The sequence below is a fragment of the Patagioenas fasciata genome, chromosome 2, assembly GCF_037038585.1.
Source record: "Patagioenas fasciata isolate bPatFas1 chromosome 2, bPatFas1.hap1, whole genome shotgun sequence".
Lineage (NCBI taxonomy): Eukaryota > Metazoa > Chordata > Aves > Columbiformes > Columbidae > Patagioenas > Patagioenas fasciata.
The window spans coordinates 42,480,416-42,494,184 of record NC_092521.1 but is presented as its reverse complement, the minus strand read 5'-3'; the positions used below and the strand labels follow the sequence as shown (position 1 = coordinate 42,494,184).

General features: G+C 40.7%; 1 protein-coding gene across 2 annotated transcripts; it reads left to right on the top strand.

Moving 5' to 3' along the window:
- The first annotated feature begins 3,660 nt into the window (after positions 1-3,660).
- Positions 3,661-13,448, top strand: MRPL15 (mitochondrial ribosomal protein L15). 2 transcript variants are annotated; one of them, XM_065832001.2, is made up of 6 exons: positions 3,661-3,835; positions 7,184-7,341; positions 9,591-9,756; positions 10,245-10,368; positions 11,496-11,876; positions 13,100-13,448. In XM_065832001.2, exons 1-5 carry the CDS (start codon positions 3,737-3,739, stop codon positions 11,831-11,833), a joined length of 885 nt encoding a protein of 294 aa, XP_065688073.1. In that variant the 5' UTR covers positions 3,661-3,736; the 3' UTR covers positions 11,834-11,876; positions 13,100-13,448. The 2 variants fall into 2 exon arrangements, with proteins under 2 accessions (XP_065688073.1, XP_065688072.1); XM_065832000.2 differs by having other exon boundaries at positions 11,496-13,448.
- Positions 13,449-13,769: the final 321 nt, after the last annotated feature.

Below are 13,769 nucleotides of genomic sequence, written 5' to 3'. Positions count from 1 at the left end.
GCCGCGGTGGCGGGACAGGTGTCGCCCGGGCGGTCGCGCGGCTGAGGGGAGCAGTTGCCGCCCGGCCGCGAGCCTGAGGTGAAACGTTAACGCGGCCTCCCTGGAGCCGGGGCAGCGACCCGCGATTCCTCCTCCGGCCTTGGACGTGTCTGCCCGGGCCGGCCCGCTGCGTGTGAGAGGAGGTGGCGGCGGCGTCAACTGCGGCAGAGCTCTCGGGTGTAGCGGCGGCAGCGAACGCCTGGTAGGGAAACCCTTCCGGCAAAGTCCGCTTGAAGCCCGGTGTGTTGAAGAGTGACGAGTCTGCGCACGCTGTTTGGAAGTCAGGCTCTGCAAAGCTGCGCCCGTATTTGGGTTTCCAGTGTTTTAAAACTTGCTTTCAAGTAGCCAGATACATCTGTCAGATTATATTGCACTTTTATAGTCTAATTTGTACATGTCTGTGGTTTGAGTGTTCCTGTAAAAATCGTTTTTATGCTGTATTATAAGGCTTAGGGGAAAAGGGAAATTACAGTGTTCTTAAATAGGTAAATATAAATTAGCAAGTAATAAGAAACAGGAAAACCAGCATATATACAGCAAACAGTGTTGTTAGACAGAACTCATTTGTCCTCAGCGAATCAGATGCCTTCATCGCCAAATTAAATCTCTTGGTTTACAGCCAAGGAGTCAATGATTCTTATTCATCTTGAAATGTATTAGGCTATTCATGCACTCTGTATTGAAATTACTGGATTGGTCCTGTCCATTCCGAATATTTAGACTGACTCCGAATAAATATGGCAAACACATTTCTATCAAAATGAAATACTTTGTTCTTTGTCTTCTATTCCATACATCTTTGTCAGATATTTCCTCCCAGAAAGTCAATCTGCTCATTGTATTTGCCGGGTGCTATCTGGCTGACATAGATGCTATTTTGGCAGCTCAAACAGCAGCTGAATGCACACTATCCTTCTTTCACATCCTTCCTTCCCACTGGTGTGTTCCATAAGCAGCAGGGACATTTTTCTACAAAGCTTTTGCTCAACAACATTAATATTCTTATCAGTATGGCTGCATAAAATATATTGCAGAAGTCTTTGCACCAATGGTGTAACATTAAACACGCACCCTCTTTTGCTATGATTATTAGGCTGCTTTGATGCATAGTATTGCTGCTGGGGGTCCCTGTTATTGACAAAATTGGGTTATTTTCACAGGTAGCTTTTTGTGTTCTGATTTATCCCTCCTTTAGTGTGTGTTCTTGCCTCTTGTACTGTACCCAACTCAAATCTCTTATGAAAATACAGTTTGTGAATGAAAGATTCCTAAAACATTAGGAACTTCAGATTGTGCTAGGTGCTTATCAAGTACACTGAACCTGACTCTTGCTGCAGAAAATCCTTTTGGTACATGAACAAAGTTTTGTTTTCCCTCTCTACCGTGCTATTTACCACATAAATGTCACTTCTGTGAAGTGGCCTCCTGGTGAACCTCCAGCCTAGGAGGTCAGAAGTCTGCTGTTTAGCAGAGAAAAGAGCAGGCTGTTTAGCCTGGAGAAAAGGAGGCTGAGGAGAGACCTTATTGCTCTCTACAACTACCTGAAAGGAGGTTGTAGCGTGGAGGGTGTTGGTCTCTCCTCCCAAGTAGCAAGTGATAGGACAAAAGGAAATGGCCTCAAGTTGTGCCAGGGGAGGTTTGGATTGGATATTAGGAAAAAATTCTTCCTGGAAAGCGTAGTCAGGCGTTGGAACAGGCTGCCCAGGGACGTGGTAGAGTCACCATTCCGGGAGGTGTTTAAAGGCGTTTAGACGAGGTTCTTAGGGACATGGTTTAGTGCTAGAGTTAGGTGATGGTTGGACGCAATGATCCTGAGGGTCTCTTCCAACTGAAATGATTCTATGATTCTAACATTTTAAAATATTTTTAAAATCTTTTAGTTGATATGTCTGGAATGATCTTACCTGGATTCTTGGTTGCTGCCAGCGTGGCTCAGGGTTGCTGGAGAAACACAGCTCTGCGGGGACTGGGCATTCATAAGTCACAGAGCAGTGGGATGGCCTGGGCTGGTGTGAAGCGGCCTGCAGGTTACAGACGAATGTTCAGGGAACTTCTGAGCTTTTAAAGACTTGTAAGCTGGCTGTCCCTTTACAGTGAGATATCAATCACGTGAGTGATGCTTTTCTACCCAATTTCAAGGTTCTGCTTAAAGTAGTGACAGCTTTACAAGGCAGAACATGCTCTAAACTGTATTTTTCCTGTGCTGGTGGCTAAGATCACAGAATCACAGAATGTAAGGGATTGGAAGGGACCTCAAAAGATCATCTAGTCCAATCCCCCTGCTGGAGCAGGAACACCTAGATGAGGCTACACAGGAATGTGTCCAGGCGGGTTTTGAATGTCTCCAGAGTAGGAGACTCCACAACCCCACCCTGGGCAGGCTGTTCCAGTGTTCTGTTACCCTCGCTGAGGAGAAGTTTCTTCTCATATTTAAGTGGAACCTCCTGTGTTCCAGTTTGAACCCATTACCCCTTGTCTTACCACTGGTTGTCACCAAGAAGAGCCTGGCTCCATCCTTGTGACCCTCACCCTTTATATATTTGCAAACATTAATAAGATCACCCCTCAGTCTCCTCCAAACTAAAGAGCCCCACCTCCCTCAGCCTTTCCTCATAAGGGAGATGCTTCACTCCCCTAATCATCTTTGTTGCCCTGTGCTGGACTCTCTCCAGCAGTTCCCTGTCTGTGAACTGAGAGGCCCAGAACTGGACACAATACTCCAGATGCCATCTCCCCAGAGCAGAGTAGAGGGGAAGGAAAACCTCTCTGGACCTACTAACCACCTCCCTTCTAATACACCCCAGGATGCCATTGGCCTTCCTGGCCACAAGGGCACAGTGCTGGCTCATGGTCATCCTGCTGTCCACCAAGACCCCCAGGTCCCTTTTTCTTACACATCTCTCTAATAGGTTGTTCCCCTCAGGACTCAGGTAAGATGTTTGTCGTGGCATTTCATGTGTGTTGTTGCATTGTGTGTTTATTTTGTGAAGGGGGTCAGATTTCATGTTAAAACTCACTAATTTCATAGAATCATAGAACAGTTTGCCTTGGAAGGAACCTTCAAAGCTCATCTAGTCCAACCCCCCTGCAATAAGCAGGGGCATCTTCAACTAGATCAGGTTGCTCAGAGCCCTGTCCAGCCTGACCTTGAATGTCTCCAGGGATGAGGCCCTGTAGTTTAAAACCATTACCCCTTGTCCTATTGCAACAGGCCCTGCTAAAAAGTGTGTCGCCATCTTTCTTATAGTCCCTTTTAAGTAATGAAGGGCTGCAATAAGGTCTCTTTGGAGCTTTCTCCCACTTCACCCATTTTCTCTCGGAACAGGCAGAGCTGTGGTGTGACCTTTTCTCCCAGAGGTGACCTGCATCAGATTCCACCCGGAGGAACAATTTGCTCAAAGAGCAGTTTCAGGACGGAGCGTGGGATGTGACACTGAGAGGGACCGGGTGACTTTCACAACGAGAACCGGCCTTTCTGCTCCGTATCTCCTCAGCGGCAGCTTCCCTAATTCAGTTCTTCGCTCGGGTCACCCCGCACCCCTGCGCTACCGGGTGACTGACTCCCTACCCCGCCCTGTCGGCGGCGGTGGAGGCTGCGCGACACTGTTGGGAAGGCGCGGGAGGTGTGGTTTACGGTTCTGCCGTAAAGCAGCTCACCCGGACAAGCCTTGCTGCTGCCCTTGAGAGGCGAGCGGACATGAGTGGGAATGGCGGGACCAAGGCGCTGGAGCTCCTGCGGTCACTACCCAGGGTCAGCCTGGCCAACCTAAGGCCCAGTCCAGGCTCCAAGAAGCGGGTGAGTGGCTGCAGCTTGTCGGGCGGCTCGTAGGCACGCTTTTCCTCCGGCGGCAGGGCTCCTCGGCAGGGGGCACGCCCGGCCCTGGTGGCGGCTGCCTCGAGGGCTGTCAGAAGGTCTTTGAGGATGCTGCGGCAGGCCCAGGAGAGCGGCCTGGCCGGAATAGGCGTGGGAAGGCTGAGGAGTGGGTAGCAGTTTTGTACGTGTTGGCCCTGTTCTTGCCGTTTGTATGTCTTGTAGCTGGTGTGTGTGCCCATCCCCACAGAGAACTGGCTGAGGAGTGGCTCTAGCTAAACCTCAGGACTATCACCGAGGGACAAGCAGAAACCATAAAAACTATAGAATACCAAATGTTTATGAGGTGGGGTAATATGTTTGAAAAAGGGTTAAAAAGCTTAGAAAGAAAAGGAATGTGATACCAGCCAGCACTCATTCTCCCTATTGCTTTCTCAAAACCACAACTGAATGTTTTCTTCCATGTCTCCTTGTAAAGTAATTGGGGAGTAAAGAAGAGCAACCAGGAAGAAACCCACCTGATTTGTGGGCAATATCGGCAGGGTGATGAGGTTCAAGGGCTTAAGTCATAGAATTAGAGAACTGACAGAGAGCACCAAACAACTCTTCCCTGTCAGCTGTCAAGTTACCCTAGAGATGCTTATGGAGCAGGTGAGTGCTGCATAGTTGTAACCTCATAAACCTGTGACAAGAAAAGAGAGTGGAAATTCTTCCCCCCTTGCAACTGTTGAGGTTCCCTTGTCCAGTTACTTCTCTTGAAGCTGCGAACACCCAGCTTGGCCACAGTCAAGCAGAGCTGGAAGAAGAAGCCCTGTGCAGGACTGGAGTGGTGATTACTAAGGTTTTTCAAGTCAGTCCAGGCTCCAAAATGATGCTTTCAGGTTTATTGTCTAGAAGTTATGAAACAACTTAAACTTGAGTTTTACTGGAACTGATGCTTTCCTGCCAGTGTTTGGTCTCAGGACTCTTCATTTTTCGAGGTGGCTTTTGGGTTTAGGAAAACATTTTTTTTTTCTTTTAAATCTTGAAAGCAGAGGTTTGTGTACACTCACAGGGTCTTTGGCAAGTAACCTGCAGCTCCGTATAGGAAATTAGCATTTTTTTGCCCGTGTTACTGCTGTTTACCTTCAGTTAGAGTTTGTACAAGTGAATTCGGCTGTTTCTCTGTTTTGGTTTGGTTGGGTTGGTGTGTTTTGTTTTGTTTTTTTTTTTGGTGCCTGACAGCCGTATTTTGTGATTAATGAAGTTCTCAAATAAACAGGGCAGGATTAAGAGCATTTGACTTCACAAACAGAAGTTGTGGGAAAAAAGGTTTTAATTGGCTCCTCGAACAATGTAAAATCTGGTCAATGTACTGATTATGTTCCATTTGTGACCAGATATTGTTGGTGTACTTGTATTAACTAGAGTCACGATGTCATCTGGTGTGTGTACAGGCAGCTGCCAGAAAGGCTGAGTGGGCCAAAAGTGTCCTCTCTTTGCTTCCAGGTGCTCTCTGCTGCTGGAGGTTGTGTGGTGAGCCAAAGCAAGGAACTAAACCAGCTGAAAACTAGTCAGACAAAAATTACTTTTAATCTACTTTAATTCCCTGACCTGTCCAACACAGAGCCACACAACTTCTTGTGTCAGCACAGGAAGCACTGTGAGTAAAGAAGCTTAGTGTGCCAGCTTCCTCTGGTGGCAGGGATAGTCTGCACTTGAGTGCTACACTATTTAATATTAATACAGGTAAGCTGTGCATCTTAGGTCAGATGATGTTCCAAATACATTAATGCATTTTTTTTTCTGATCTATCTCCATACCAACTTTTCTACTAATATTTCAATGCACATTAAGTGCTCCATAACTTTGGAAACCTTACAGACATAATAAAGAGCATAAAACATCAAATTTTATGTCTTTGTGGTATTAGGCTAATAATCAAATAGCATGATGTAATGAGCAGTTTTCAGACCTGCATTTTGCTAAGTATTCTGTACTGCAGTCTAACTGCACAGTGTTTTATAGGGTTAGTGGTGCTTGAAGTTTTACCATCTGAGCTCTGAACACATAAAATGAGAGGCTGAAGAGGCTTACAGTAGTCTCTTTAGTAATTATTTATGTACATTATTATTGATCCAACAGTGACTATGCTGTGACTTAACCAAAGTTAGCTTATAAGCAGTACAAATGCTGTTTGTACTGTGTTGCTTTACATGTATCCCAGCCTGACTGATTAACATTAAGGAACACAATGGAAAATAGCAAATGTATGAATTGCGGTGTGCAGATATGAGACTAGTCAGCAGCATGACATTGCTCATTCCATATGCGTTCATGCTCCAGTGAATGTTAGTTTCAATGGGAAAAGCTTTGTAAGATCAAATGGATCCATCAAAGGGATGTGGAGATGTGACTGTGCCTCCTGGAGCTGAACAGTGAGCTCTACCACATGTGGCACAGCAGCAAGGATTCTGAACCTTGTGGCTCTGTCTTATCCCTGACAAAGTGTGAAGAAATCAAAGTGAGTCTTAGTGCTGCAGATTCTTCAGTATATGAATTAAATAAAGTCACCTTACACAGAAAACTTTATTAGGTCAGAGTCAGCTGGCAGTGTTTCACTTAGTAGTGGTGGCTCCCAGCTGTTCATTTCCACCTTTGGTTACTGCTGGTTTTGTAATCCAATAGATATTTGTATACCCATGAACTGTACTGAATGGTGCAACTAACCTAGATTTTAAATTAAAAAAGAAAAAAGTTTTAGCTTTGCTTATCCCATTCACCATTTAGCTATGCAAGTGCATCTGCTGGCAGAAATAGGAACTGAGTGCAAGAAGATTGCTAAACTGCTACTTATGACTGCAGTATTACTTTAGAAAGTCTGTCCATGAAAAGAATCATATGTGCATAGTAGATATAGCCTGTTCCCCTGCCTCTTGAATTAGAATTGATTTGATTTGATTTTTTTTTTTTTAGTGGTTTTCATTGTCAGCGTTTGGAAACTTCTGAGCACTGAGCAACTTTCTCATGATATAGGAAATATCAATAGTAATTCAGAAAAATTCCCTAACTTGGAGAATGCAGGGTGTAAGATGTAGGATTCGGTACTGGTATTCATTTTGTTGCAATATGTGTTCATGTAAAGTTTCAGACTATTTGTGGTGTCTACCTAGAGCTGTGCTCTGCAAAAATTACATTAACTGCTTTTCTGATGCGTTTTCCCCTTAGAAAAGAGCTGTTACTTTATTTTTCCTGAAGAATCAGTATTTTGCTTGTTCTTTGGATCCCTGAAATCTTATGTTTTATACTTATTGCCAAAATAGTTGCCTGAATGTATCATTGATTGTTTTCAAGGAGAAAAGACGTGGCCATGGAAGATATGGAGGCAGGAAGTGTGGTCGAGGTCACAAAGGAGAAAGACAAAGAGGAAATCGCCCCCGATTAGGCTTTGAGGGTGGTCAAACTCCATTTTACTTGGCTATACCAAAATATGGGTTTAACGAGGGACATAGGTAAGTTTCTTCATGTTTAGTCAGAAAGTAATTGTTGTCTGCTTTGCTTGGTCTTTCTTCTGAAGCTGGAATGCAATATGCCAAAACAGACCTCCCTGAAAATGAGACATTGCTCTTGATTGTTAGCTCCCTTACCAGCAGCATCTTCTATTTCTTGTGAGATTATTTTTTTTAAAGGAATTAAGTTCTGTTGGTTTACAGCTCTGCTTATTTGCCCATTTCTTTGCGTATAGCAGTCTCCCTTCCTGCTACAGCTGAGTGTATTTCTTTTCTCAGACCACTCCTCCACATGTACCTGTTTCTCCTGTAGCCTGTCTGCACAGCAGATAACCTGCTGAAATGACTGGGAACAGTCCCGTTGGCTCGAGTTAAGGATGTTGGGCATGGAGCCTTGCTTTGTGATCTCTCTTTGCTTCATTCTTTTACCTGGTCTACTGCTAGGCAAGCAATTCTACTTCTTTTCATGACAATTTTTTTTTTATTTAGCCCTGCAACACTGCGGGTTTTATCTGCACTCCTACCTGGTCCACTTGGGATCTTAACAAGCTCTTTAATATCAAATCCGTTGGATGAAGCCGTTAAGTCATCTTTGACTATTGTTCTTCTCAGTCATTCTGCCTTGTTTGACACTTCTGTCCCCTTCACATGATGTTCTTGTTTATGCCATGCCCCTCTTTCAGCTTTTTAATGTTTAAAATTATTCTTCTAACCAGTCACTGTTCTTAGCTGGAGATCTGTATGCCAGTTTTTTATTAGTTTCCTCCACTACATTCTCAATTACACGTTTGGTTGGTTTGTTTTGTTATTGTTTAAAGCTGGTTTTGTTTTTAAGATAGCGTTTTTATTACTTTGGTCACCCTGATTGATTTTAGGTATGATCATGAAAGCATTATATGGATAGAGAAGTTGTTCTAGGCAGTAGTAAGAAAAAATATGCCGCACGTAGCAGACAGTTCAAGAATGAAAGGACTTGTGAATTCATTTGAAAATTGTTAAACTTCAACTTCATCAAGTAGTTGTGCATTTTTATATTTCCATTCTTTATGTGTGGAGTATAACTTACCTGTCCTGATGATGAAAGTTTTTCTCTGTCAGTCTTTCCAGTTTTGAAGCGTGATTCAAACTGTATTTCCACGTACTGTCATTTTCTTCTGAAAGGAGTACTTCCAATAGCTAAAGACATGGTGTAGATCCTACGAAGGAAACACTGCAGAATGCAGACACTGAGCTTACGTCAACAGCGGTCACATGTTTTTGAAGAATCAACAGCAAAAAATCCCAAGTTTCTACAATGACAAGAAATAGGATCTTGCTGGTTTTAACTGCATCTGACAGCATGTGGGAACAAAAAAACTACTCTGTAATTTCTTTTCAGTGTTATTGCCAAATTTCAATGCCAGGCTATTGTAAATGTTTTTCTAGTGAACACTGTAACTGCACTTGAGCAACACTATCATGGCAGGATAGGAGCATGCTGAACAGTGTGGATCAGCTCGCATAATAAAGCTAGAACTTTATAAAATGCACAAGTAGGTTCTGCTGAAGCTGATGGCTATTGGCAATATATTCTAGTTTCCTTTGGAGATACACCTTAATGCGTATTTTCTCAACGTTTCTCTCCCCTGGTGGCATTTTGAGGAAGACTCCATTCAATACTTGTGGGATGTCAGGTACAGTGGTAGTGGACTAAAAAAAATCTTGTTGGACATAAGCAAGTGATGCAGGAGCACATACAGAGTTTTGCTAATAGTCTTGGGCTAAATTTGTATGGGAGGGGAGGATTTTTTTTTTTTTTTGACAGATTTTCTGAATGTATAAGTGAAGCTACCAGGCTGGATGGACATTGAAGATGGTAGTTATTTAGAATCTTGTTGACTTACCAAGAAATGCTGACTCTTTCTTTTTTTTTTTTTTAAATTCCTTAAACCAGCCAGGTGGTGGAGAGGTATTCTGGAGTAAATTTAGCTCAGCAACAGCAAAATTATTAATATCATATTGCAGTGGGGGTGTGTGAGCAAGCCTGAAGGCATAATGAAGTCTTGGGCTGTAACTAGGGATTGTATTTGCATTAAACTTGAAATTTTTACTTATAGATGAGTGTGTTTTAAACGCCTACTTGGTATTTTTAGGAGCAGGTAGAAAGTGGAATACACTGTCGTGTATCTCAGTTAACCAGTTGCTATTAAAGCTTTACTTTTGTAAATTTCTCATTGTTTTGTTTGTGTTTTGTTTTATTTTTCTCTCCCCAGCTGCAGACGTCAGTATCAACCGCTCAGTCTTCAGAGGCTGCAGTACCTGATTGATTTGGGTAGAGTTGATCCCACACAACCAATTGATTTAACGCAGCTCACTAACGCCAGAGGTGTAACAGTGCAACCTCTCAAAAGGGATTATGGTGTCCAGCTGGTGGAGGAGGTATGCATACAGGATATTTATTACTTCAGACATGTAAAGCCTTCGGTTTTCAGTTTTCCATACCAGGCTGTCAGATTGACCCTACTCTGTGTTGGAAGCATCTTTGCCATTTTCAATTAGTTTGCTGTGGGAATTTTTTGGTAACAAATCCACGAGAGGGCACTGTGTGTTAGCAAAAAAAGCCAAGATGGTGTTTTAAGACATGAGAGACTACAAACATAGTAGTTAAGTCACACATAACAAGAGGTTGAACTAGAATTTTAGAACAGAAGCCTAGAATGTACTGAAAGAAATGTATTAATACCTTGGACAGACGAACTTTTTTTATTCACACCGAGGACAGTTTGGTTATTTGTCTTGGTGCAGGGAACAGACACATCATAATATTTTGCAGGATTTAATGTTTCTTACAGCTTTGCAGAGAAGAATAAATCTATGTCCAAACCCACTCGTTTTAATTTTACTCTAATATGTGTTGAAATTTACAGGGTGCTGATATCTTTGCAGCAAAAGTAAATATTGAAGTGCAGAGGGCATCTGAATTAGCGATTGCAGCCATAGAAAAAAATGGAGGTGTTGTTACAACATCATTCTATGATCCAAGGAGTTTGGGTAAGAATTTCTTTTAATTTCTGACTTGTTTGTTTGTTTTGATTGTGTGAAGATTAAATGATGCAAATCAAAGTTGCAAACATAGTTCTTACTTGGAAAATCATCCACTTCTATTCTAAAAATTTCAACAACACATTGTTGTATAATGTTGAACTGTAATGCATCCTCAATTTGGGGTCTTTATTTTTTAAACTGTTCACTTGTTTAACCCTACCAGTGTTAGTTGTCATTTATCAACTTAATAAAGACTCTTTCTTTGAATTTTTGTCTTCCAACTTTTCCAAGTGTTTAATAACCCTGAGAAAATTCAGGAAAAAAATAGATTTTAAAAGAACTGTGGATATTTATATTTTTAATTTAAAATATTTTTCCAGTTAAAGTGAGGAAATAAGTTACGGAAGCTCAGAATCATTCTAGTCAAAATGGCTATTGTTTTCAGAACACTTTCACTGAAGAATGAAGCTTTGGTTTGCTTGAGGCTGCATCCTGCCTAATATTCATTCATGCAGTTTTTATTGACAATAATGGAGCTTTCATGTGTGAATGAGGCTGAGAACAAGAGGAACAGGCTTTTTTAGTTGCAAAATATGTTATCCTGGAGTGATACAAGTTCTCTTTTTCCAATCCAGAAAATAATAAAAATAGTAAGGTTTAAAAGATCTGGAATGTAATTTGCCCAATTCAGTAAAACTTGAGAGGATAGTCTCACAAATGATGAAATAGATACACATGCCATTGATTCTTTATTTAAAATGCTAACATTTGTTGGTACACTGTGTAAATAGCCATTTAACCTGGAAGTCAGTCCTTTAAATAAATGGTGTCTTTTAGCTTAGTTGTGGTATCTTTCCAAAGTAGTCATTCTAAACATATTAGAAGTAATGATTCATCCGGATTGTCACTATAAATATCAGTTAAACACTGTTGTTTACTTTGTTAGATGAAATTTGTGAAACACTATCTCATTCTGAACAAGAAAATTCTTAAGATTTGTTTTTTTGCATGGTACTTTTTAATAAGAGTTTAATAATTTATTTAGCACAAAATACTAAATAAGGTGTCACTTAATGTCTTTAACTATGTATTATGAAGCATAATACCTAATTGTCTTTCATGTTTGTCCACAGAAATTTTATGTAAGCCAGTAGTATTTTTTCTGCGTGGCCAGCCTATTCCAAAGCGAATGCTTCCACCTGAAGATTTAGTCCGCTACTACACAGATGCAAAGAATCGGGGATACCTGGCAGATCCATCAAAGGTTGCAGAAGCCAGGCTTGAACTTGCCAAGAAATATGGCTATGTCTTACCAGACATAACGAAGGATGAACTCTTCAAAATGTTAAGCACACGCAAGGATCCTAGACAGATATTTTTTGGTCTTGCTCCAGGCTGGATCGTGAACATGGCAGACAAGAAAATTCTCAAACCAACTGATGAGAGGCTGTTAAAATACTATAGCTCATGAATTCAGGACTAGAGACAACTGCAGGTGCACAGGAAACATCTGGGTATGAAATAATGGATACTAAGTGGTGTTTGTTTTGTTTTGTTTAAGGCTCCTGTTAGACTAGACAAAACATACATTTTTGTTTATGTAATCTTCTGGTGTAGCTCTCAACTCTTTTTATTATCATAATACAGTGTATGAAAAGTCCTAACATTCATAAACAGTGTAGAATCTGACATAAAGAGTGTGTTCGGGCACTTTCTCTTGCGATGATTTGCCATTTCTTTTTTTTCAGATAAAATGTTTTGATGTTGCCTTTATTTCAGAGAATGGTTCCAAAGAGTTGCTTGACCTAATAATTAGTTCATATTTCCCCCTTCAGTTTAAAACCAGAAATATGGCTGTACGAAGCCCATATTAGTTTTACAATCCTATTAAATATCATTATAATTTGTTTTAGAAAATGGTATCCTGAATACCTTTGAGAGGTAGACCATCTGGTTTTGGAGGGGGGAAATTAAAAAGAACCAGAAATAAAGAAGTACTGCAGAATTCATTAACCTCTTCAATTCCGTAGCGATGTTTTGGATTTTGCCACTTCCATCAGTATCACTAGAGCTTGAGAGGTCTTGATTTTTGTCTTATGCCTGCAGGTGGAATTGAGAAAGATGGGGTGTGCAGTTTAAAATAACTTTCTATCTAAATTACAAAAAAAAAAAAAAGGCTATCTTAAATGTTTTTTATTATTCAAACTGAATTTAAAACTTGTCCAGACATAATGCCATTAATAAAAATGCATAGTAGAATCCAGAGTTAATGCATATTAGACAGCAACAGTAGATCATGAAGAATGGGAATGTGATTAAGTACACAATTAAGATTCAGTTATCAGCTTGATCTCAGATTGCGTATGTGACCGTTGACAAACAAATTTAGATGTGAAAAGTTATGAACAAATTCTTTTAATGGGAAACAGTATTTTAATCACACTGACTTGATACAGCTACGAAAACTATTTTCCAACAAACATTTGTTTCATCAGTCTCTGCAGAATACTGTATTATTACTATACAGGAGTATTCTAGGTTTCATATGGAAGTTTAGGATTGGGTGTTGGGATGATGAACCAAGCGGTAAATGGAAAGATGAGAGAGGACACTAAATTAATCCATCAGAACTTGATCAGACTCCTTAGAAGTTAGTGAGATGTTTCATAATTACATGAACTTTAATGGATACTGCATTTGGCTTTAAAATATGAATAATTTGGTTATTATGGTGCAGGAAACAGTCCGGAAGACCAGAACACAAGAAGAAGTCTTGCTTTCCAATGTTCGTGTGCCCTTGGAAATGCTATATATAGTTTCCTGTAGCTGCCAAACCATCTCATCTCCTAGGGGAAGCTGCCTTGAGTGCCAGAATCTCCTGTATAACACCTGTATTCCACTTGTGTGCTTCAAGGAGGAAAAAAAAAAATCTTATTTTTCTTTCAGGGAATAACAAGAAGCAGATGAATGTTTTTGTTGGTGTTTGTGAACTTGCTCAGATATTTGTTTCACTCAACAAACCGCCTTGTAAATTAATATGAGCATCTGTAATCGCAAAATGAAATAAAACAAGTCTTCTATTCTCACGATGATTAAATAATCTGAAATCCAAAGATTAACAATGGAAAGTCACTAATTTTTGATAATTTACTCTTCAACTTCTATTGTCTGTTGTTAATGTGTGTTAGATGCTATCAGTACCGGTCATTCTCCTGACTTGTGCTTTAAGTATAGGTGAAACATAGGAAAACAACACCAATATAAAATTGGATTGTGAATAGCAGGAATTTGGTTTTAGTGGCACTAACATTCATATTTTATACAGCGCGCAACACTTTTTTGGAACATTAAGAATAATACAGCATGCCAAAAAAAGTATAGCTAGTGTTAACTTGAATGTGAAGTAA